Here is a 27,077-nt window from a genome sequence, read left to right as displayed (position 1 = left end):
ATTCTGCACACAGCAAGCAAGTTTTGAGGTGGGGTTAGGGAGGATATCTGTAATTGTTACTGAATTGCAGCAGAAATAAATCAGTTCTGCTATTCTGCCAAAAAAGACTATGTTGTTCAGCAGAGCTGTGTAAATATAGATGTGGAGAAATACAAATAATTTGGCAGGTAAAACACCTAATTTATAATTGTTTTATCTCTGTATTTTTAATTAAAAAAATGTATTTATAAAGCACCAACTTAATATACAGCGCTGTACATTATTACATAGGGGTTGCAAATGACAGACAAACAGTGACACAGCAAGTGGACCCTGGCCAAAAGAGCTTTCAATCCAAGAGGCCTGATGTTTCAGCTTTATTACACAGATCAACATGTCATTTTCATCAGATATAATTTTTATGTAGGCTTTGTAGTATTTTTGATTTTTTCAAATCTGTGTTCAGTTTTTCTCTAGCCTGTCTAGCTTTTGTGATGCAGCTAATTATTTATTATGTGAAATTTGTTATAAATAGTCTTAACATAGTACAATATTAAACAGCAGTTTTCTTTTTTTAAGGTTAGAGACCTAGAAATTGCCTTAATGATCCAGACAGTTTCTGGTATGTGTGTGGTTCATTCATGATGAAAGGACAATGTCCCCAAAGTACCACAGAATTTAAAAAGATATACAAATTATATTTAGGCTGTCCACTTGGTGACCAGGTTAAATTTTGAGCTCCACATATCATCTGTACCAGTTGTTCCAATGGACTTCTAAATCGGTGTAAAGTAGCAATCTATATCCCAGCCTCGATTCTGCAATTAGGCCTGTTCCCCATGATGATTCATAGCCAGTTCCGGTACTGCCACATGATGGACTTGCTTCTGTAGAAGGTGATGAGGAATGTAGGAGTTGCAGCCAGTTACAACCCTGAATCATCTCATCCTGACTACTTGGTTGATGAAGATTCAGAACCAGAGACCTTTACACAAGCAGAGCTGAATCTCGATCTAAATTTCTCCAAATACAAAGCAGAACTTCTTGCTTCAAGGCTTAAACAGAAACACTTGCTTGCAAAGGGTGTAACTGTAACTCACTACAGAAAAAGAAATCATAACTTGACAATGTTCTTCACTAGTGATGGCTCACTGTGCTACTGTCATAAAATAAATGCACTCTTTAACAGTTTGTCACAAGACCATGTTCCACCTGAATGGCGTATCTTTATTGATTCCTCTAAAAGAAGCTTGAAAGCAGTCTTACTGCATAATGGTAATTCCAAACCAAGTTTACCGGTTGCCCATTCTGTTAACCTAAAGGAGTCCTATGACAAACTGAAGCAATTCAGTATAAAACACACCAGTGGAACATCTGTGGGGATCTTAAGATCATTGGCTTGCTGATGGCAATGCAAGGAGGATTCACAAAATATTGCTGTTTCCTATGCCTGTGGGACAGACGATCTACGGAAAACCATTATGTCAAGCGTAAGAGATACCTATAAGCTTGGAACAAGCAGTGTCAGGTTTCTGCCTCTGGTTGATCTGCATAAAATATTTCTGCCACCTCTCCATATCAAGTTAGGCTTAATGAAGAACCTTGTAAAGGCCATGGGTAAATCAAACTCCATGGGTTTTCACTACCTTGTTGAGAAGTTTCCAAACATAAGCACTGTAAAAATGAAGGAAGGGATATTTATAGGGCCACAGATCAAGTCTGTATTGCAGGATGATGTTTTCAAACAATCTCCCCCAGCAGCTGAGCTAGAGGCTTTGGATGCTTTCAAGTGGCTGTGTGAAATTTTTCTGGGCATCCATAAGTCTCCTGCATACAAGGAAGGAGTTCAGAATCTGCTTTATTCATACCAGAAACTGGGTTGTCGCATGTCATTAAAAATACATTTCTTGAACTCACATCTAGAATTCTTCTCGGAAATTCTTGGTATGGTGAGTGACTAACAAGGAGAATGTTTTTACCAGGACATTCAGTTATTGGAGTACCGCTACCAAGGTTTCTGGAATGAAAGTATGGTGGCTGACTAGTGCTGGATGCTGCACCGCGACAATCTAGACAAAGAGTACACAAGAAAATCATACTCTAAGCATTTATGAAGAAACAATTGTACCTGACTGACACTGTTCAGTAGATCTATACAACAGTCTGCCTTATATTTCTTCACACTGAAGATGTATTAACATTCACTTCAATTGTGCTTACGTTTTAGTACAAAATACATGCACGTACAATGTTAACTAATTAGTACATAACTAATAGTACTCATGTTAACTAATTAATAACTAACTAATAGTACTCATAACTGAAAACATCTGAAATCTGCTAGAAAAACTGATTTAGAAAAGTTTGCTGTGGTTTCTGGTGATTATCAAAACTAATTTTTAGTTGACCTGTGTTATTATACCAGTACACTCCTGATGATAAAACTATAAACTGTATATCTCTTTTAAAATATAAATACTGGATTGAAAAAAAATAACTTGAGTGAGTTTACTTTTTTATTGCTGAGATTTTGCGTCAGTCTAAACACACATACTGTATTCTGTGTGTTAAATACAATTTGTTAGTCTGGAAACACATACACAGCAGTTTACATGCTTTATCCGCTGAGATCAATATACCTATTGACTGGTCTCTTCAATGAAACAGGCTTCAGCCCATTCCCTGAAAAATTCATTAATGAATCATCAGTAAGCAAACGCCTGTCTCCCTTGTTCTGGCTGTGTACCATCCTTTGTATTTGCTAAGTTGCAGCAAGTGGATCAGCACTGCAGCCCTGCACTTCAAGTTAGCATTATAAGTAGAGTGTGGGGAGGACCTCGCTCTAGTCATTTCCAAGCCTGCTTAAAAAAGGCTCATCCTCATAGGAGACTGAGGTTTAAAGGTGATTGGCTAAAGGCCTAGGGCAATGCAGTGATTGGATCAAAGGATTGAGTCACCTCAGTGGTGATTTAATTTTATTCTCTGAAATTCCCACATGTGAAGCTGGAGAAGTGTAGCAAACAGACTGACAAACAGAAGGAGATTGCTTTTGGGATAAGATTTTTTTTTTTTATAAAATAAGGGTGCTTTTGAAGCTGACGGAACAAATGAGGAGATTTTACAATCTATTGTCCAACAGAAAAAAAGTGCAAAATTAAATTAGGGTTTCTTCAACTTTCAGATCAAGAATAGAATATCAAGTTCCCAAGTGAAGTAGGTCAAAACCTGCTGTATTCACAGGTAAGAAGCTTTCTTATTCATGTTTAATATCTAATGTATCTAATATCTAAAACATTAGTTTTATGTATAGAAAAGTAAGTGTTGCATTTTTTTTTGCTGCTGTGAGAGTCATACAGAGGTAAGGTGAAGAGAGGCCAGGACATAAGGATTAGAGGAAAGAGAGACAGGCTTAAGGGAAACAGACAAAATCACTTGATCCTTTTTGAAGAGGTGAAAAGAAAAACACCACAGGGAAACAGGATGTAAACTGGCACGCAAAGGCCAGGAGATTCTGAGCTATTAATAAAATGTGGTAGAAGGAGGACACTTATTTATAAAAGCACTGGGGAGACTTATAATTCAGCACTGACCGGGGCAGGAAAACACTTTTTTAAAGTTTATATTGTTGTGAAGTTATAACATTTTTACTGTTGTATTATGTAGAAGACAAGTAAATTACAAACTTATTATAATAATATTGATAATCATTGGTGTTATTAATATTATCATTATTAATATGAATAATAATAATATTATTAATATAATTTTAGCTGTGAACCAACATTTTCTAAACAAGTAGCATTGCATTGACAGTGGACAAAGTGCAGTAACTTTCTTTTGCTTTTCTTTTTTTTTTTTAGTTTAAAATGATTATTTTTGTTTTAAATACGTTTAACAAAAAATAGAAAAATAGAACATAATAAAATAAATAATACATAAGAACATACATAAATATTACATAAGAACATAACATAATAATAAAACAAATGCTTAGCTTAGTAACAATGAAGATATAACCTCAAAGTCAAAACCAATACAATGGTGAGCAAATAAAAAATCTTTAATTGGTTCTATGGGACACTGCACTTTGTCTGCAGCCACAGAACAGTAAATACATCACTTACTGAATTACCAAACTGAATAATCAAAAGGGTAGATAACTTCTTCCCAACAACTCTAGTAGTTATGTGAATGTTTTATAGTGTTGTTGGCAAATTCAAGTAGAAATATAGGTGTCCTGTAATGTTACCCACAGGCTGCACTCTGTTACTTGCAATTTATTTTTGTTTCAGTAATCTGATGCTTCATTTATTATCATTACACATGACATTAAAAGCTGTTAAATATTTGTTTTAAAGGATTATATTTAGGAATTTGCACCACCTAAAGCGTCATCCTTTCATTTTGCTGCAGGGAAAAAATATATTACACCTTATTTAAGAACTCAAAAATAAATGAGCCCTAAAATTTTGCAGAAATTCTCTATTCATTTAAATGTTCCCATTGTACAGGTAATATGATTAGTAGATAACAATATTGCACAGTTAAAATATTTATTTACACTAATACATTTTTAAGCTTTAATAATGACTTACTGCAGCTTGTAAGTGGAGGTCACAGATATGTTATTTTTTGCGTACATTTCATATGCATAATATGTTGGCTATATGAGTATATAATATTATGTTTAGTAAATGGTGAAGTCATTGTAAAACGAGTAGCCAACATTGGGGGTACCTGCAGATGATATGCTTTATTATATTGCCCTAATATTTTGAAACTTCAGTATAAAAAAAATGATGATATGTAAATGCATTGCTGGTAACTTGTAATAAAATGATCAGAAATACAAATGAGCAAACTTTTTCTTTGTACTCTTAAGTCCGTTGGACTCCTTAACCCACTCAACCGAGGTAGTCAATTTTTATTTCTTCCTGCCTGGTAAAACCATTGTCAGTAGGGTAGCAGGAAGAACTGCTATCCAAAACATTAACATTTTTTTTGGCTCGATATACATGTTAATTATTTTGACAAATAAACTTAAAAAGGCCCGCGTCAACCATTGACAACCAGTTGAATTGGGCCAAAATATTGATGTACTTGAGCCAGGCTGCTAAGCATCAAACTTAGTTCAATATGTTTGTTCCCTGTGTGAATATATGTATCAGTAGTTACATTCTGTTATAAAAAAGCTATAGGTTTACCAAGCTGGAGCTATGGTTTTATGCATAGGAGTTACTATTGTAAACCAACCAATATTTTTTATAACAGTTGAAATATAATAATTTTAGGTTACAACATTCTTGTAGTGCTTTCAAAAGCAGCTTTTTAAGTAAAGGTGGAGTTGGATAAGCTGAGTCAGCATCTGGCTTATTATATCTCTTGAATACTGGTGATATTTCCTTGTCATATTACACAACTCCGTTCCTGGCCACTTGGAAAATTTGGATGCTCCTACCCACTTTTGTGTGTTCCAGCTCCTCCTGGAAATAAATATTCAGTGGAATACCCCTAAAATGGACACAGCAGGTGTGCAGACCTAGGAACTTACTGGAGATCTCATCAATGGTCTCCAATAGGTATAAGTAGCTGTCAAGTGTTCTTTTTCACCAGCATCTACCCAGCATTGAGTGCCAGATCATTGCATTGCGGTAACTTACTGTGTAGTTTGTTAAACATAGGTAATCAATTTAACCTCATGCTTGCTAAAAACATGTGTCATTAGGTCCAGTAAAATTTAATCTCTAGTTGCTAATATATTCAAGGTTAAGAGCTATTAATGCAATAATTTATTTATGTGGAATCAAGCTGTTCTGTATGGATGTGGAACAACCATTACCAGTCAGGTTTTGATACCAGTTAATTTCCTGTTTCCTGCAGTTTACATCTTTCCATGAATTACATTTGTAATAAATAATTAAATAAAGGAATATATAATAGAATAGTATTTTCAAGTGTGCAGAATTACTCTAAAATAACTCTAAGTAACTCTGAATCCACCCTTTTTCCATTTCATTCTAAACAGCACAAACATTTTACTTCCCAGTTGCTTACTTACCTAGATTCCAGAATTGCAGCCACCTTTGGAGTTCTGGTCTCAATATATAGGGCCCCAATTATGTTAAAGGGGCCCAATATGCAGCTGTGCCTAATGCTGCAGTGGAAATGAGACAAATTACTTTGTTTATATGCTGGAAAACTGGACACAATTTTTCCAGATTTCACACTATGAAATGAGCATTTTCTTTTTTTTCTTTTTTATTCAGCATCTTCTTTAGACATAGTACCAGTATTAAAAAAAATATTGTGAAAGTAGCATCAAAAACAGGCTAAATTCAATCAATACATTCATGACACTCTGCAGTTAATGTAGGATTTTACCTTTCTCATTAACTCTCTGAAATAACTGTGATCTAAAACTCTCAGTATTTGGGAACAAATTAGCATATTCATCTACAAAGGTTATAACATGTTCACGGCAGAACTGAATTAATATACCACAATTAAAATGTTTAGTGTGAAGATGGGCAGTAAATGTATTTGACATTATTCTTCTTGTAGTTGTGGTGTGCTCAGAAGTGGCTGGTCCCCAGTCATGCTTTTTTTACAGTTTTGCCTGAGGGCCTTCACAAAATGCACTGACCATTGCTACGATAATTAAAACTGTATTATATAACACTGTTCGAACGTAAACTGGTTAGTTAGAGTTGACTATGGATAGATAAGGTAAAGGACAATGCATTCTATCTTTCATTTAGTCATTTTTCAAATACCACAAGCAAAACAGTCATAATGTATGCAGCACATCTGTAGGTGTTGGCTTTTTATTAACTTTATTGCTGAACCTTGAAAAGAGATTTGGGGGAGAGAATATCCCAAATGCAACATTTTCTTTTTATTTATAAAGTGACAACATATTATGCAGCACTGCATAAAACCAAACAAAAGAAAACATGCACGTGCATTTATATAAATTAGGAACACAAGGTCACAAGAGGACCTTTACCAGACAGGCTTTGAATCTAAGAGGTGGGAAAGTCTAGTATGCTATAGGTTGGGAAAATGTAACTGTGGCTGATTAATGATGTTTGGTAATGACAGGTACCTTGGGTTAGCAAGGTTGAAAAGGTAGGTTTTAAGGGCATATTTAAATGTGTTGAAGGTAGGAGTAAGCCTGTTTGGATAGGAAGAGAATTCCATTGAGTTGAGGTAGCCCTAGGCCTAGCTGAATGATTGGAGCCATTCATGGAAAGGGGTTCTTAGTTCTGAACTCATTGTTAGGTCATTGGAGGAGTACTGAATTAAGTTAGGGGTGTATTTAGGTATAGCAGTTGGTACGGGATTAGTAGAGTGGTCTAAAAGTGGTTTAAAAGCAGGTGAGTGGTAGCCTAAAGTAACAGAAGAGTCTAGTTCAAAAACTTCTTGTCTTGAAAAAACTTCTTCAATCTTCTTCAATCTTGCTAGTCTTGGCCCTTTAAAAGCTTTCCGGTGTGGTCTAATGGCAGTTAAAGGGCATTTTCTAGTAGGCAAGTAACTTTATGGCCCTGGATTAGCTTACAGGTGCTGCTTAGGTACAACAGCACCAGTTTTCTCTCACCACTTTCTAGATCATTTCCAGTGCAGAAGTCGCAGTAAAATTAGGTGGCCACCTTTTTTTTCCAGTTCCACCCAGACAATCCTTTCAGCAAGGCAAATAATATTGTTATTAGACCTCTTGCCTGTTTATCGCCTTAGACCCAAAAAACATGCAGAAAGTTTGCTCCTAAAATTCACTAAATTAGACCCAGACCACCAAACAAACACATCAGCAATTGTTGGAGAAAAATAAGCATCCATCTTACTGTTACTCCCTACTGACTTTTTATGGTACGTAGCTTGGCTATAGCCCAGCTTACCAAGGGAACGGAACAAAATGATTCTAGTGACACATCAGCAGTAGGATGTGCAATTCTGCATGTATAAAGTTTAGCCACTATTCACAACAACTAGATTTCACTTTCCCCATTGCAGATAGACATGATTAGATTTTGGTTCCTTCACACCTTAACTTGTGCTGAGTTTAACATTATTGTAGATAAGTAAATGCAGCCATTTAGTAATGTGCTACCATGCTGCAAAAACACACCTGAATAAAATGTTTTAATGCAATGTGCTTTGTATGTATATGAAAGGGACCTTATATTCTACTATTTTGCTACCAGTAAACTCTGTAATGGTCAGTGACAACATTTATGGAGGGTTTGAGTAATTTATTATTATTACACAGTATTTATATAGCACCATCATATTACACAGCACTGTACAATGTCCACAGTCATGTCACTAACTGTCCCTCAAAGGAGCTCACAATCTAATGTCCCTACCATGGTCATATGTCATTTATACAGTCCAAGGTCAATTTTTTCAGGAAGCCAATTAACCAAACTGCATGTTTTTTTGATGTCGGCAGAAACTGGAGGAAACCCATGCAGACACAAAGGGAACCTGCAAACTCCATGCAGATAGTTGTCCTGGCCGAAATTCGAACCTGGGACCCAGCGCTGCAAAGGCAAGAGTGCTACCTCTGAGCCACCGTGCTGCCCATTTTTGTTTTTTTGTCCAGAATATGAGATAAACTAGATCATTTATTTTCTTGCTATGATCTTGTCACAAATGGAGGTCCTGTGCCTTTATTCCTAGTGTTGGAAAGTGAGAAGGCACTCCAATGTCATCACATACAATGCAGCTACATCCGGGGCTGCTATTCTTTAATTGTGCATGATGGTATCAGAAGAAGGTTGCAATGGCATAAACAGTTGGCAAGATCAGCAAAAGGAAAGACCAGAATTTATGGGGAGGGAGACTGTGGGACCTCAAATTAAAGTCAGAAATTTCATTTTTTTTTAATTACCTTAAAAAAAAGGCGAACCTTAGCCCCTTTCTTAGGTGGTGTTGATAATGATGTTGGCTATGGGGAAGGGGCATTTCTAATATTTTGGAGACTGCTTAAAATTGGACCTAAAAATTACTCTAATATTATGGTTCAGGTGGTTGGCACATAGGCCTAAGTTCCTCTTTCTCAACATTCCCGACCATGATAACTAAACTAACAACTCAGTGACCTACTCCATTACCTTCAGTTGCAAACCTACCTACTATCCTCATATTTCTTATCTTACACCTAACTACCAAACTTTTTAAAACTCACTTTCTGCACATTTATAGTCAAGTTTTCTTTTATACGTGTACCTGTAAAAGAGAGAAAATGATACACCCGAATACCATTACTTATGATTTCGTTGTGTTAACCTGGTTTAGAAACTATATTATATGTAATATGTGATAATTTATAAAAAGTCAACTATTCCTACTGATAATAAGAAAATCATTTGTGACCAATAATTACTTAGGTAAAAGCTTGTTCTATGTCTCTGTTGTAAATTGGAACATGCCTAATGTGCTTAATTGTAAATCTAGTCTTCTCTTACATAATATTAAACTACAAAGATAAAAATAGGAACAGCAATTTTCTACCTAGGGGACAGTCTTCCCCTAATCACCTTTATTATTCCTCTTTAACAACTAGTTGTTAGTAAGAAATATCTTTAACGCCATTGTGGAATAATAAAAATCACCAGAGAGTAAAGATTTACAGTATTCATTTTAGCTCTGTTTAAGTGGATATCTAGAGTGATTTGCAGTAGTACTGCAGTGTAACTTCTCCATAATGGATTCCCTGAGGAAATTTATGGAGAATCCTTTCTTGAAGGAATCACCAGGAAATCCACTCACAGCCATGTTCCTCCTGTTTTGCCACTTGGCATCACAACTAAAGTCACTCACGTCAAACCACAAAAAATTTCACATGTATGGGTTGTTAAACATTTGACTGATTGAACTCAGCTTCAATGTGTAGCAGAGTGTTAATGTACTGTGTAACCTCAAATGTCATTCCTGAGATGTCAAATATATAGAAGTAGGTGATGTAGCTGGACAGAATCCTCTTAATAAAGCTGATGTTGTCAGAATCTGGACATAAAGCATACCTCAGCAAAGAATCATTTTCACACTAATGTCAGGAATACAAAGGACATACCTTGCTGTAGATACAGTTGATCTATCTATAAAAAAGGGATAACCTAAAAATAAAGTGATTGGCATAACAGTTTTGGAACAGTGTATTGTAGAACTGGAGGGTAAAGGTGGGTTAGCTTTACATCTTGCTCCCTCAAGCCAAATATGTTTTTCAGAGTTCCCTTTTAGGCCACACTTTTTTTAGTGGAAAAGTCTTGTTTTTTGTAAGCCCCATTGTGAAGCTTTCCACTCACTTGCTGCCCCTGTGTCTGTTACAATCTTGTCAGCAATGAGAAAAAATTCTCTAGTGGACCTCTGAATTGCATAAAAACTTTACATGGGTTCTGACCCTTCCACGCTCTGTAAACCTGAGCTCGTGCCAAATGTCCACATTTAGGCTGAACTCTGAGCTAAAACTTATTCCTTTCCCCCCACCTTTAATTAGCAGTAACAAAAACTAAAATGTCATTTTATTCACATTCATGTGCTGTTTTGGGCCAAGCCTTCTTTTTTTTTTTTTTTTTTACAACAGTTAGGGTCTTTCTTTGTGTGTCTATATGGACAACTTCTTTTGGTAGTCCAGTTACAGGGTCCTCTAAATATGGAGAAGAGGACACAGAAGAATGACACTAGTAAGCGGTCACTGTGTGCACTTGGCATCACTGGCACATCTCCAGTGCTGGATCAGCTGGCCCCTGCACCCTGAGGTAATACTGCCAAGGGACCTGGATGGCAGACTTAGAGGAGTTCACTCCTTGGCAAGGTATGAAAAGCTAAGAAACATGGAGGATGGGTATTTAAAATACCCCCTAAAAATATATGGGTCTAATTTAGGTGACCAGAATGTTTACACAGAAAGTTCATTTTACAAAGTGATAAGAAGTAAGAAATATTCATAGGCAACTTCAAAAGCCTTTACTCAAACCTAAAAACACATTTTTAAATTGTATATTTTAGTAATAAATGTAAACATATTAAAATAATATGTAAAACTATACATTTAAAATGATTGTACGGCCAACTCGTAGATGTACAATGTAAAAATCAGCAAAGTACAATCAGTGTGTAGCACTGCAAAATAGAGAACATACCTTGTTTATATATTGACAAATATGGCTGTTCCTTCTACATATATAATTACAAAGTTATATATGTACAAGGTTTTTCAAGCATTAACGCATATTGCTAAAATTGTCTACGTCAAAATAATTATCATAAACTATACATACATTTTCTTTAAGGACATGAAAAAGTGTTATGTAAAAATGTTTTAACAGACTCAAATACCATCTGCCTAGCAGCAAAATTTGAATTATTTATTATAGTTCAAAATAAAATAGAAGGAGGAGATGTGAATCTATGCAACATCTATACATTATATGAAAAATTGATGAGATAATAGGAAAACAGATACCCTTGTGTCATTGGGCTTTGGGTCAATGGCTATAATGGGGGTTTGGAAAATACAAGGAATCTCCTGAGAGATGTGGAAACCATAAATGGAACAAAGCATCAATAATATAGTAAGACCTGGAAATGTTGTGTGACCTTTTAGCCCAGTCCTATCAGAATGTATAAGTCTTGTTAGATCACTTCATAATGCATACATGATGGAAATCCAGGAAACACAATAATGTAGAATCATTGAGAATGAGAAGTAATAATCATCCAGGAAATGATAAAACAGCACAGGCCAGGATCCTTGCTAAAATGAAATCACTTTGAGGGACAAGAAACTGTAAAAATTTTCTTTCCATTTTTTTGTAGTACAGTTGCAACGAATTTTGAACAACATCCAGTAAAGGACTGTGTAATACCATACAATACAGCTAAATCAGTATTTTACTACTGCAGTTAGGTGATACACATTGTAACAATTACTAGCTCACATGGCACTAAAGAAATACCGGTACATTGTTTATATTGGTGGTAAACAACATAGCGGTCCAGAGGAAGTAGTGTGAGCTGTTGTCTGACTGTGTAGGTGTATTGATGGAATATATGACAGGGTTTATTTTTGGCCAACTTATAAGCATTTTTTCTGGGGGTCAGTGGTAAATATCCTAAAAATTTACATGAAAGTCACATATTGCTCATTGCACCTAGCAACCTCTGGAGAAACACTGATATAAACTGTTCCTGAAATGGTATTTCCTACAATGCAAGGCAGCTTGGTGAATGACAGTCATCTTTGCTATATTTAACCTTTCAATCATATGCAATTACATTCTTACATTTTATTGCATGTGGCTGGTTATTCTTTGCAAACTTTACATTCATAAAGTGATATTTTACTTCCCCAAGCCTATATTCCTATAGGCTCCAGCAATTTATTACATAAGGCAGTAAGTAGGGATGAGATATTTTATTCAATCTGTCGTGTCCTGCAGATCTGGACTTGTCCCAAGACCGCAAAAGGAACACTTGGTCCACTGTTCAGCTTTTTTTTTGTGCAAAATCTGTGGGCAAAGTGTATTATTTTTCTCTTTCAGCACCCACTGTTCATTGTTCTTCCTGTTACACCTGGCATTTTTTTCCACTGATGCTGGCCACTGGGCTTTTTTCTTCTTTTCAGGGACCACTGACTTCAGAACATCCCTCCCCAATAATCATAATATGTATAGAGTATACAGTATGTAGTTCCAGACATGTAAACATTTGAGCTTCTTCCAATATTTAGTTCAGTTTATACATGCCCATTTTCAGTGCTTGCTATTTACATGTCTTCTGACTTCAAGATTTCAGAAGATTTTGGGAACTGGTTTTTAGCTATCCAAGCAATTTATACAAAATTTGGAGTACATGGGACTCTTTGTGTACTCTATGAAACACCCTAACGGGCTTTCTGTTAGTGTTAATAAAAACTGTTGATATTTGTATTAGATAGTTTAGATCATTCAAAGTTCATTGACAGGTACATTTGACCTGCAGTTGGTGTTCTTCTTACCTCATTTGACCTGTTTTAAGTGATTTTGGCATTGCCATAGACTTCTATATGAATGCAATTTTTGTGAAAATAAAAAAAAAACCCTTCAACACAGACAACTACTGTGAATCAGCATTTTGATATTTCACAAAATCTGGTCTAAAGCAAACCTGTACTATCTATCCTCCACAGCATAAATGTTCTTACTGGAAAGTAAAATGCAATATTAGAAGACTTACAAATTAACAAATTAAATTTGCATGTTTGGATCATTGAATAGTATTATCTTAAACCTAAAGCTGCAACATAGATATATAGCAGGCACAGGTACCTGGTTCTGCATAAAACTTATCATGAATCCTTGATTTTGCATGCTAAGAATTCCCAAATGTGCCTTGCCACAACTCTGCTTTATAACAATTAAAGCTTTGGCAGTTTAATTGTAGCTTGGAACAGGGGTCCCCAATCACCTGTCGGAGTTGGCCAAGGCTCTGTCCGGTTCACCCAACAGTGGGGTCAGGAGAAGGATCCCGCTTGAGGTGACCCACCAGCCAGGGCCGCAGGCCATGTCTCCTGTACAGATCGCAGGCTGAAGGAGGGCGGGTTGTGTCCCATATCTACGATTTGAGAGAGGGCGGGTTCTGGAATCATGACTTCACTCTGGGGGAAAGTTTTTTCCCCTTTGAGTGACACATGGCTCCCCGCGCATGTGCGGTCCAGCGTCTGTGAGACTAGTGGTCCATGAGCTCCAAAAGGTTGGGGACAACTAGCTTAGAATTAGTAATATCACAGTGTATATATTAGATGAATGGCATAACTTTCATGTGTAAATCTTTTAAATGAATAAATGCTACTTGGTAGACAGATGAACAGTTTAAATTCTACAATTGTGCCGTTAATCCCAATGCATTCAATGTTGCCCTCTGTGCTACCCATGCTTAAACTGATGAGATTACCTCACTAAGCCCAGCTACATCCAGGATTTTTCTGCAGTTTATACAAAATTTCTCCTGGAAAGTCCTATGACTCATTTCTTATTGTTGCTTTCAGCACCATGACATGTGGTTCTTTAGTGGTCATCCACCATGGACTAAAAGCTGTTAAGATCTTTATTATTGATGTTGATTGAGTGAGGTGTTAAAAAAACTATACAGTTAACCCTGGACCATTACATATCCTTGCCTGAGGCTGTAAAAAAAAACAGACCTAGGCAAATTCCTTCATGAACTGGTCATATTTTGTAAGCCAGTGTCACGCTATGAATGAACCACATGGAAAAGGAAAATCTTCAGAACTTGTTTGTGCTCCATTATTAGTAAAAAAAATTACTTTAAAGCTGTCTGGGCATACTAAAAACAAAAGTGAAACTATGTTCCCCTACTTTAATATTAGAGAAACTTTTATCATCAGGCAACACTCCTTTTAGGTATAATTGATCAGAACACACTAACCTTCACTTAGCTGTATGTTATGTAAGGTTCGCTGCAACACTGGAAGCTAAGGGCTGGGTCATTAAGAGGAAGCAATGTCACTCAGACTTCAGCAAGGAATATCTATGGACAGAGGAGAAAAAAACAGTGGTTGTTGGACACTTCAATTTATTAAAGAATACTTTGTTCATTGCTTGTTGAATCTGTAATCAGATCATTGTTATTCCTCTGCTTACTGTAAGCGTTCCAAATGAGCATTAGTCTAACAAGTGCAAAGATTTAAAAATTTCATTTAAGACTAAATCTGGATGGCTCAAAAATGAGTGCCCAGCATATTCAGGATATATTGTTTTGTTTATGGACAATGTAATATCATGAAATACTTATCTCAGAACCCAAAGACAATCTGGGGTCTAGTCTTCTTCTCTACCGCCCGTATAGGGGGCCATAGTGGCTGTTGGTCCTGAATTGATCTGTACAAATATTGTTATGCAAGTATTCTTCCCTTTTAGATCCCCTCTAGAAAAAAATAAGCATAACATCCTGAATGTCCTGAGGAATTTATTGGCTTTTATTTTTTAGGCCAGCCTTCTATGTTAAATTACCCCTTGTGATACCTATAGCACAATGTAATGCAGTCTCATTTTGAAAATGTTGTTTTTTGTATCTCATATTACTACCCCAGTTGGTGCAGCCAGATCTTTCCTTTGACCATTTGTGGAACTAGCCGCATTCATAGAAACATTTGTTGTAAGGTTTGGTTCATCCACTTGTGATAATATGACCATAATGTTATCCACATATGATAGTCTGATTAGCAGGGAAACAACAGACCTCCATGTAGGTTGCCTAGATCCTAATGAGGTATCCCTATACATCCACAATGCAGACCATTGAATTCTTTAGACCTGTGCCACAGCGGCTGTGAAGGCAGCTGTTTGAGTTTTATCCAGTCATAAGAACCAAGGAGTAGCTGATCTCTAATAACTTGTGAACTGTTTATTATTTAATTATTTTATTTTTATTATTATTATTTTTTTAATTATAAGCAAATATTTTTGCAGATCAGGTGCTTTTCTGTAAAAAAAGATCTCAGCAATCACTCCAATAATGGTGGTAAGAAAGTTACATCAAAAAAGTCTCAACAAAATGGAAAATGTTTGCTCTTAAGGGGGATGATGTTGAAATTGTTCATGAACTTTTGTCATGTCATGAAACAAAATGCACCATGAACCTGGATAATGTTGATTGGCTTTCTTTTTAAAGGTTTTGGCTTTTTTGCAAATACAAATACATGGGTTTGATTGGATTTGACGAGAAAAGTCCCTGAATTGTCTACTGATCAGTTAAAGTCAAAGGGATTTTCCTTAAGTTTGTTTTACATGTTACACAGTTACATAGTTGATTAGGTTGAAAAAAGACATAAGTTCATCAAGTTCAACCACTAGGGACATAAACATATCCCAGATATAAAACCTATAAGACATAGTTGGTCCAGAGGAAGGCAAAAAAACCCTGGTACAATTTGCTTCAACAGGAAAAAAATCCTTCCAGATTCCTTGAGGCAATCCGATGTTCCCTGGATCAACAGTCTCTGTTATCTTTACGTTAAAGCCTTAATACCCAGTTATGCTTCTAGAAAAGCATCCAGCTTTTTCCTAAAGCAATCTATAGTAGTTGCTGTAACTACTTCCTGAGGGAGCCGATTCCACATTTTCACAGACCTTACAGTGAAGAATTCCTTCCTTATCCGGAGCTTAAACTTCTTTTTCTCCAGACGCAACGAGTGCCCTCTTGTTCTTTGTAATGATCTCAAAGTGAAAAACTGGAAAGGGAGTTCTCTATATGGACCATTTTAATATTTATACAGGGTGATCATATCCCCCCTTAAATTTCTCTTCTCAAGGGAGAATAGATTCAGTTCAGCTAATCTCTCCTCATAGCTAAGCTCCTCCATTCCTTTTATTAGTTTTCTTGCCCTTCTCTGCACTCTCTCCAATTCCACAATGTCCTTTTTGTGAACTGGTGTCTAAAACTAGACTGCATATTCCAGATGTAGTCTGACCAATGCTTTGTACAGGGGCAGGATTATGTCTCCATCTCTGCAGTCTATTCCTTTTTTTAATACAAGAAAGTACTTAACTAGCTTTAGATTTTGCATATTGGCTTTGCATGCTGTTTTTATGTCTATGATGTACCTAAACCCCCAGATCCTTTTCTATTTCTGCTCCCCCAAATGTATTCTCCCTAGTCGGTATGAAGCATGCATGTTGTTAGTTCCCAAGTGCATAATTTTACTTTTATCTATTTTAAATGTAATTTGCCTTTTGGCTGCCCAATCAAACAGTACATCCAGGTCTGCTTGTAGATTGGAGACATCCTGTATGGACCTAATTCCATTACATAGTTTGGTGTCATCTGCAAACACAGTAATGGTACATTTAATCCCAAACTCTAAAACGTTTTAAAGATGTTAAACAGTAAAGGTCCCAACACTGAACCCTGACCATTCAGAGTACATGTGTTTGGAACACACCACCAAAGCAGGAAAACGCCTGTCAATATGATCCCTTAATTGTCTGTTTATATTTTATGGGTCTGTATCAAAAATGTGTTAGGTACATGAATGTTTGCACATTTCATTTCTAGTACAGTATTGATCAAACCTGTAAATATGTTAAACAGTTGTAGGTAAAATGTAGTTTTTGTAGGAGAGGAGCTTGTTCATGTGTAGCAGACCGAATGTAAGGCTGGAGTTCAGCTTTATACTTTGATTCACTGATCCAAAATGAGTATGCAGATTAGAAGTTCTTACTTCACTGGTTCCATGTTTGTTTTGGCTGAATAAGTGAATAAGGCAGGCGACTAATATTTTCAGAAGAAGGTCAGCAATAGTGGCTCACATATTTCTCTGATGACAGGTTTCTTTTAAAGGGTTTAAATCACCAGCTGGCTTCTGATATCACTCAAGACCACAAGAAGATCCTCTTTCCCCCAGCACCACCATTCTGACCCTAAACTTCATCATTTTACTTCAACAAATACTGCTAAAATGCAAGTAACGGGATAGTGGTAAATAATATGAAAGGGACAAAACTGCTGGAATTCACAAGAAATCAGTAAGGATGAGAATAACAACAGAAACTAATCAGAGTGTATTGTGTAGTTCACTAACTGCTACAAGCTACTGATCTTATGATACACATCATCAACAGTGTTTGCTTTGCCAAATAACAGGGATCTACAACTGTTTGTGCACTGCTTTATTTTTTTTTTCTAATACCCACACATCAAATAACTCTAGAAGCTTTATTTAACCTGTACTTTTCACTTGAGTGGATCTGAGCCAAGAACAATGGAAAAACACGGCTATCATGAACAACAGAAGGTTTTTCTCTGCTTTATGTGTCAGTGAAGTTGCAGTGTTTGGACAGACACATTGTGATTCCTAATGAAACAGAGTAAACTGATGTCAGTCTGTCCATGAATTAATGATACACACAGACAATAATTAACTTCAGTATGTCTCCAAGTTTAAGAGTTCATATGTTCATATTTTCAGACTTCTTAGCTTCATAAACTATATTTAGAAGTCTAAACAGACATGCCATTTAAATTATTAGTGAATTTATGTCCTTCATTAACCCAGATCTCAGATAAAAAAATCAACCTGCTAACAAATGTGATATTCTTGATGAGGACATTTGTTCAGTCATTGTTCCTAGTGTGTGAGCGTTGTTGCTTTCGCGTAACTTTTGTCATTGTGCTCTCTGGGAATGTGAAATGGCTTTCGTATAATTAGTGAAACTGTTGACATCGCATCTGTATTGTGTTGTTTCTAGTGGCAGGTTTGGGTTATACCAGTTTCGGAAAGCTATGTGGTCGCGTGCAAGGCAAAGTAAACTGGCCTTGCTTTGGGGACTAAAGGATTTTGAGCATTTAGCTATACTATTCTGTATGTGCTCATAGTCTGTCTGCACGCCACTGGGTAGGGTGGGCATTTGAGGACATGAAGATTGATTTGTTCGCATAGCAAAACTCACATAACCAGCAAGGAACATAGATAACCAAATTGCTGGGGGACTATATTACTAAAGCAGCCATTCTCAATCAGTTTTCTGTGGAACCCTAAGCTTCCTCCAGAGGTTGCTTGTGGTTCCTTGAACTATGGCTAGTTGACCTACCATTGTACCAGCCACAATGTCACCTGGTAGAGGCAAAGGTGGGGAAAAGGCCTGTAAGTGAAAATATTACTAAATCAGAGAAAGATTGGTTCTTGTCCCTACCAGGCAGGACTGTGTTGTGTGGCAGACCTATATAAATTTCAGAACTAGTTGTACAATATACAAATCCATGGCCTTTATTGCTATATTTTCAAAACCTTCTGTACAGTTATAGGATTGACTGTAATATTGCAACTTATGCACAAATAAAGTTCATTTGTACTATCCAGGTACAAGCCTCCACTTTTGGGAAGTTCGGAATAGGGCTTAATATATGCTATCATTAGAGAGCTATTGAAAGCTAAGAGAAGCAGAAAGAACCTGAACTCCTATTGGCTGCACTAATATCCTGTAAATTCAACAAATACTAAAGCTGTAGTTAGCAGATGGACCATTCTATTTATATGTAGCTAGTCTGCAGTGCCACCATGATAAACGTCATACCTGTTTATTGCTCCCTCAGATTATGCTATGAGGCATGTACTTGAGGTGCTTTGTTATTTACAACATTTCTAGGGGAACTCGTCATTGGCTTGTATTTAGTGTTGTTAAGTGGTATTTCCCCATGGTATACATTCTCTGTCTCTATATGTCTCGGGTCACAATTGCATGCCATCTTGTCAATTTAGTTCATCGTGGTTCTTACTTTGCAAATAATGCAGACTATCACTACCTACCATGACTTAATATATCTGTCCTTTCTTTTTTCTTGTCATGTAATGTGTGTGATATGCTTGTAAAAAAATAACACTACATCTAACATGGTAAATTCATTATCTTAATAATTTAACAGAATCTGTCATGTGAAAAAGTTGACCACTGGATTTACATCCACTTCAAAAAACTAGACCCTCCTTAGGGACTAGGAAATATATTGGCAGAACTTCGTACTTGGAACTTAGTGGAATACCCAGAGTTGCTCCAGAGGTAACTAGGGGTTATTCAAACTATGGCCTGCATAGTTTTACGACCAACACCACTTGGTAGAGCCAGCCACATGACTCTTGTTTTTAGATGCTTATAAAGGTGTTATTCTAACCACAGCTGCAGGGAGGTATTCTTTCCACTGACCACCAACTTAGGAAGCTTTATTCCCCACTGACCCCCCAAGAAGTGGTTTTAGTTTCCCAAGGTCTAAAATTGTTTTAAGGTTCCTCAGGGGTAAAAAGAATGAGAAAGGCTGGATTAGACATTCAATTGGATAACATTGGATAAAACAAAAACCTTTTAAAAATGAGAACCTATTGGTCAATTTTGATAAAAATATTGATCAAACATTGATTCTATTCTTTCTATGATCTTTCTATTGATCAAGTATGGACAGATCTACCATTGCAGAACTTTGTCCACAGTTGGCCATCGTTCTGATCAGGGAAATATTATTTGTTTGTCCGATCAGGCCTACACCTAATACTGTATACCCAGCACCAAATAAACAAATACAAGAGTAAGTCATCTATTACATTGTTTGGCTAATGGTTCTGTTAAAGTTGTGTGGCCCAAGAAAGGGCAAACTCTAACTACACAATACACTATTCTACAAACAAAAATGCACAGTGTGCAATAAAACAAATTTGTAAAATTGGCTAAAATGCACATGGTTTGTAGGTGGTTGTATGTTGTCTCAGGTCACATTTCTATGTTGGTAGAATGATGGTACATGAAAGCATTTCTCTGCAGCAGCTCCAGGGAATAAATAGAGGTGGCAGTATACTAGTACCACTTACTACCACCAGCTGCGGGGAGCCAAACAGGATCACGCAAATCTAAAGTAATTTCTAAAGTAATTTCAAAAGAAAATGTAAATATTTTAAATAAACATTTTATATGAAAACTATATCCAGTAATCTTGCAGGTGCTTGTCCGGGCACTCATGGTTATAGGGTAACAACACTCCCAATCATTCTTTGTCATTGTAACCATGTTATGTGTTCTCCCAATACATCTACAAGTGATCATGCTAATGCACATTGCACAAGCATAGTTCACTATTGTTAGCATCAGGAAATCTGCATGAAAATTACATACAGGAGCTACTGGTATGTTATACAGAAAGTGGATGAAAACCGGCTGCTTGAGATCAGTAGTGCTTAAAAAATGGCAGCTGTATATGATCCACATGGCTTTAGGCCATCTAAATGTCATCTACCTAAACTGGCCAATTAAACATTTGAATGGTTGCTGTAGGATATTGCAGCTTGTTTTATTTATTATTGAAAAGGGTAAAAAAACTTGTGTTGGCAAATAGTCTAAAAATGGGGACTATGCATAAAAAAAGCCAGTATATGGACATCCCACAATGTGGCATGACAGTTGGCCAGTAGCTATTTAACATGGACAATAGATTAGTTTGTAGATAAATGTAATTAGTAAAATCTGTAGATGTGTTACATCACTAAATGTGATAGAGACTGCTGACTGTCAGTCATTTCAGTGCTGTCAATACGGGAAACACAGCATAGATTTTTTTCTTGCTGCATCATTGACCTTACATGCAAATTGGATACCTTGCCTGAGATTAGATATGACATTGTCATGAAATTCCGAGTCTGCTGCCACTAAGCTTCACATCTGCTTTATATGGAAACATAAGCAGCTCTTGTGCGGAGAGAGAGTGCAAGTGTATGTGTGTGTGAGAGAGGTCTGTAACAGTCACGAGGGCTGGAGCCACGAGAAGCACTTGACCCACATACATCAGAGGACACTGCGCAATTTTACATAACTATTTATTTGCTTCATTTCATAATAATCCTGCTAATAGTAAATGTTTACACATTTAAAGATTAAGTTATATTTTACCATTGAACTGATGTTGTTGGGTTGAACCGCTTTCTTGTTTTGCAGTTAGGGGGTCTCTGCTGCTTTGGTTCCCAGATTTCCTTCCTATCATAGATTTTTTTTGTATTGCTTAGGGGTCTTTTTCCACTGTTGGGGTGTTCGGTTATTTTACCTTAAGTAGATACAAGTGTAATATTTACCTTTATCTACTCAATTGCTGCTGATCTGGAGTGTTGCCGAAACAAAATGGTGACACAGCTTTCAGATGATTGGAGCCACAGAACATAGCTGATGAGGTCACAGTCATCTGACACACCTGGAAGTACGTTGTCGCATCCCTAGCTCTGCAAAAGGGCAACAAGGAACGTGGTACGTATTATTCTTGTATTTTATGCAGCAGTATGTTTACCTTTTGAAGGTGACCTTAAAACAGATTAAACACACTGTTGTGCAAAATAAAAGTTGCTAAACATTTAAACCTATGTGCTGAGGTGCGTTCCTGCATGCTGGGGCCATGTGATATCCCCCGTTATGCTAAGTAGATTATTAACCTGACCGGGCTGCCTAATACCCCAAACATGCATGCACCTTCTTTTTGCTAAGCACTGCAAGGCAACACACCAACAACTATACTATACTACAGGGATGTTGTGGGTGCTATTAAGAAAGATTGACACAACATGGCACAAACACATGGTATGTCTGTATTGAAGCGTGAGTTCTCAGGTCTAAATCAGCCCTCTGAAAGAAAAAATACAGCCACTTACATGTTACTACAAGCCCATAATTTATCTTCCATTGTGCCGTAGTTTCGAATGAATAAGATCTGTTTGATTTTGATACTCTTTGCCTCAGTTATTCCCGACCTTTTTAACATGAGTGAACTCATGAATTAACATTCAGGTCTTCAGGGAACCCCTTTTATAATTACTATATCCACAGCTCACAGTACATTAGCATGGTGGTTAGCAGGAGGAATGCCTCTTACATTGGTGGCCAGTGTGAAGAATGTCACCCTTACAAATAGCTAAAAGAATCATTGGTGTCAGTTAAACTAACCAGGGATGCACAAATTGCATCTAGGGTTTCACCGAACTCTGGTTGTGAAACACTGCTCAACCTTTAAACCAATACGCTGCTTTCCATGGAAAGTATGTCAGAATAGTAGTCAGAAATAGAGTATGAATTCTACATGACTACTAGACAGCTGTCTTTCTAAACATGCCCAATAGGCTTTAGGCTCATCATTGGAATAATGGGGTGTTGAGTTGGTGGTTTAAAATAGGATTATTGTTGACTGAATTTAAAAATGTATACATTGTGATTGCCTTTTAAAAGTTAATTATTTTGTTCTGTTTGAAATTTGCTACAGAAATTTTGTGATCAGTTTTTTCATGGGGTAAATTCAGAGCTCAGCCTAGGATCTGGGAGTAAAAGGCAACAGATTGGAATGACTTTTTTAGCTAGTATGTCATTATTGCCACAAAAAAGGTGTAGGACTGATGATGCCAGACATGCAGTCTGGTTATATCTGATCATATATATGTATAACACATCAGGGAAGATGTTCCTACTGTCTAATGTCTATACCTTGCAATCTGATATCCTCTACAAACATTATTGTTTTTTTTCTTTTTAGGACTGGTTGGAAGCTTTGCATCATGAACTTTTTGTGCCTTTAAAGCTTTTGAGAACCTGACTTTCTCAACAAACCTGCTGTCTCCAAACTTTAGGATGGGTAGCACCACCATCCTTCCCCGTGGTGCCCTGGCCATGGGGGTGGCGCGTGCCATCCGTCGCTTTAGCACAGATATTCCAGACCCACTCAGAGAAGAGGAGGAATCAGAGCTAACACAGGGTATGAAACCAACTGCCTATCGCAATGGAAAGGTACACACAAGGCCTACTCGTCAACGTACCCGCTTTGTACAAAAAGACGGTCACTGCAATGTAGAATTTATTAACCTCAGCGAAAAGAGCCAACGCTACCTGACTGACCTGTTCACCACATGTGTAGACATACGCTGGAGGTGGATGTTCCTTATATTCTCCTTTACTTTTGTAGTTTCCTGGCTTATTTTTGGTTTTTCTTTCTGGCTTATTGCCTCATTGCATGGGGACTTAGCACCACCACCTGAGCCTGGCTCAGATGAAACCCCATTCTCTCCATGCTTCTTACAAGTCACCAGCTTTATGGCTGCCTTCCTGTTCTCCTTAGAAACTCAAACTTCCATTGGGTATGGATTCAGAAGTGTGACAGAAGAGTGCCCATTAGCGATATTGACTGTGGTACTACAGTGCATTGTGGGCTGCATAATTGATGCCTTCATTATTGGAGCCATCATGGCAAAAATTGCCAAACCCAAAAAAAGGAATGAAACTCTGGTGTTCACAGAAAATGCTGTTATTGCTCAAAGAGATGGGAAATTGTGTCTAATGTGGAGAGTGGCTAATCTGCGCAAGAGCCATCTAGTGGAGGCCCATGTACGAGCACAACTCCTCCAGGTAAGCAGTAGCACTACTAATGTTATCTTCAGTTCAGAAAAAAAATTCTAAAGCTATGTGAAAACACTAAATTTACGTTGCCTGAGACGATCGTACTTGTGTTAGTTTCGATTGTGTTAGTTGAACAGCTAGTAGTAGTACAGCTCTCGACGTTGTTTAGCAATGTGCCATGCTGGATTGCTAAAGAACCGACTGCTGTTGTTTGACGCAATGGGCGGCCTTTTATTCCTGCCTCACTTCTCCATAGGACAGAACTGTGCTGTCTCTATAGCTCTCATTCATTTACTGTGGACATACCTTCTATATAGTGCTGTAAATTCCTTCACATTATTCTTTTTTCTATTAAATTTATTAAAGTGACTTCTTCATAAAGCAAAACATATACAAGAGAAGATTTGATGGAATAAGCAAATCCAAATAATGTTGTTCTTGGCATCAAAAATGTGATGCTACTAGTTTTTAGCATGGATGTTTCAGCACAGAAGACGAAAATCTAGAGATCCTCTAGCATTATTAAGCAAAATATCTTCATTATTTAGGTACTGAAAACTTATCCTTCCCCAACTTGAACACCTCACACTTATTGGTACCCTTAACCTTTAAACCCAATACTAACTTATGTCTAAAACTAAACCATAATGATAATAGTCCCATATTCTGCTGTGCTCTTACTCGATCTGCATGCAGATTCTGCAATAAAAGCAAACAGTGTCAAGGTTACTCAGGTTAATAAACTTTAACATTCTCCAAACTCATGTTTCATATACTAGGTCTGGATCTGCAGAGCCAAACCTATTCATAGACTTACTGGGCTTGATTTATTGAAACTACCCAAGACTGGAGAAGACAAACTATCTGAGTGGAATTTGGACCCTGGAATGGATCTGGTCTAGGATTGAAAACAATTGCCAACTAATACCAAATCATTTTTAGGAAACCCATTCCAGGTTGTCTGGATCAGACAGTTTCTCTCATGATAGTCTATTTTCTCTAGTTTTGGAGAGCTTTAGTAAATCAGAAACCCTGTGTCAGGTGAGCTGGGGAATGACTACATCCATTGGAGTCTGCTAACAATAAAATGTGTTTCAGCCTTTTTTTTTAGTATTAGGTAAAATAATTCAAATTAAAACCCCTGTGATTCTTGCTAATAGTTTGCAATATATATATATATATATATATATATATATATATATATATATATATAGTTAGAAAAAGAGATTGGTCTTCTGTGCTGGAACGTCAATGCTATTCTGCTATCTATGCTTTTGGCTCTCGAGTATTAATCTCATTTGAGGTTTAAAGTTAAACTTCAAGCTGAAGAAAAAGTAACCCTTGCAATGGGTCCCCATTAGTACTGGTGGTGAGTAGGAGTAATTACTTACTTTATTTTCCACTCCTCTAGCAGTCAGGGCTCTGATCCTAAAATGAGAATAGGCCTCCTTGATGCCTGGAGGAAGCACTAGCTAAAGTGAACCACAGACTAACAAGCAAAGTGAATGTTAAAGAAATAGTAAAAAATAGTTCATAAATATATTTACCTAATCCCCAGCTTCGGCACTGTAACAAACAACGTAAGTATCATTCTAGCAAGATCCTTAAGTCTGCTAAGTATCCCAAATCTTGTGAAAAGTAATTCAAGCAAAGTGCTGGAATTTTTTCACATGCGATTTGAAATATACAGCTTTGAACGATGTGATATTACATTCTCTAGATACAATGGGCAGAATCTAGGGGTAAGGTAAGTGTATGAAGCAGAGAAGATGGACTTGAAAGTAAAATTCATGTTCCAGTTAATTACTTAGGGGGAGACTAATTGTCCTGGCACTCCATTCCTTGTTCACACTTTAGAATCCAATTATTTTAATTATGGGGATTTTTCAGGTGCCTTACTATAATAAATACAAAAATTATTTTTAAAAACAACTTGTATCATTTAATATGTTGGCTTGTTAAAGAAAATCATATTTGGAACACATATACCTCAGTGAGTACAATGTTTACATCAAAATTTCTTATTGTTCAAACTGTTTTGTCCTTTTTTTAACAAGCCAACATAATAAATGATACAAGTTGTATTTAAAAATGATTTTTGTATTTATTTTAGTAAGGCACCTGAAAATTCCCCAAATAAAAATAATTGGATTCCAAAAACATTTTGATAGAAACTGGATATATCACCTTATCTAATGTACTGGTACTGTACTCTACTGGTACTGTTCGAATAAAGATTAATTATTTGGCTGTTTATATATGTTGAAAAAGTCAGTAATTTCTATACTTCTTCACATGATCGTATATCCTGAGTTTGGTGTACTTTAAATTCAAAGGTCACTAAACAAATGAAAACCTCTGGTCTTTCACACTATCAATAATTTTAATGAACATATAAAAACGCTCCAATACAACAGCTTTTAAATTTGCTTTTCACCAAGATGCTTTTTTTCTGTTTAGTGTCTTTAGCTATGTTAGTTTGAGGAGAAGCTGTAAAGTAAGCACTGCTAAGCACTCTATCAGTGTCCTTCCAAAGGATTAGTTAGCTGGAAAGTCCATAGTATAAGTTGCTCTCCTAATAATAACAGTATGTTGTAGTATTGACTGTATATACTACACCATTTCTTTTATTAACCGCTTAGATATGTAAATAAAGTACTTTGACCATGTGAATTACTTTTTCCATTGTGACAGTGTTTTCTAAGAAGCAGTAAACAAACAGTTCAAATAGCGGTGGTCAAGGTCATATTGGTGAATGGCGATTATGCCACAGAATAAAGAAGGTTATTAAGGGTTACCGGATTTAATTTCTGCTGTAAGAGTAATCCGGTTTTTGATTGATGATATGTATAGACTCTTTTAGGAAGTAGGAAACTAAAATTGTTTTGGGGGTTGCATATAATAGACTAACAATGTTAAAGTAACCTGAGATTTCAGGGCTTTTGCTAAATAAGGCACCTAGCAAAGGGCAATTTGCAGTGGCCCCTGGCAGCCAGTTGGCAACTATACATTACTGTTTCTAAATCTCTAAACTAACCAAAAATAAACATTTTTTAATGTTGTAAAAAACTTTGTCATCTTCACAGGGCTTTGCCAAATATTGTTCAATATTTCATTTAAGCTACGTACACACTTCCAATTATTATCGTTTGTAAACGAACGACGAACGATCCTGCACGATATCTGCGAACG

At 36.7% G+C, this 27,077-nt stretch overlaps 1 protein-coding gene and 1 long non-coding RNA gene across 2 annotated transcripts in view; one reads left to right on the top strand and one right to left on the bottom strand.

The window, feature by feature from the left end:
* Positions 1-341: 341 nt before the first annotated feature.
* On the bottom strand, positions 342-2,777 carry LOC140340604 (uncharacterized). The gene is made up of 2 exons (XR_011922679.1): positions 2,619-2,777; positions 342-2,048 (listed from the first exon to the last, which is right to left on the bottom strand). It is a non-coding gene; the product is annotated as an uncharacterized lncRNA (long non-coding RNA).
* A 79-nt stretch (positions 2,778-2,856) lies between these two features.
* Positions 2,857-27,077, top strand: part of KCNJ14 (potassium inwardly rectifying channel subfamily J member 14) — a 31,232-nt gene continuing 7,011 nt past the window's right edge. The window contains exons 1-2 of the mRNA XM_072425910.1: positions 2,857-3,219; positions 23,029-23,894. Of these exons, the coding sequence (XP_072282011.1) occupies positions 23,124-23,894 (771 nt within the window). The 5' untranslated portion in view covers positions 2,857-3,219; positions 23,029-23,123. The remainder of the gene's footprint in view (positions 3,220-23,028; positions 23,895-27,077) is intronic.

The sequence above is a fragment of the Pyxicephalus adspersus genome, chromosome 11, assembly GCF_032062135.1.
Source record: "Pyxicephalus adspersus chromosome 11, UCB_Pads_2.0, whole genome shotgun sequence".
Taxonomy (NCBI): domain Eukaryota; kingdom Metazoa; phylum Chordata; class Amphibia; order Anura; family Pyxicephalidae; genus Pyxicephalus; species Pyxicephalus adspersus.
Note: the sequence above shows the minus strand (reverse complement) of the source record. Positions and strands in the feature narration are given on the sequence as shown.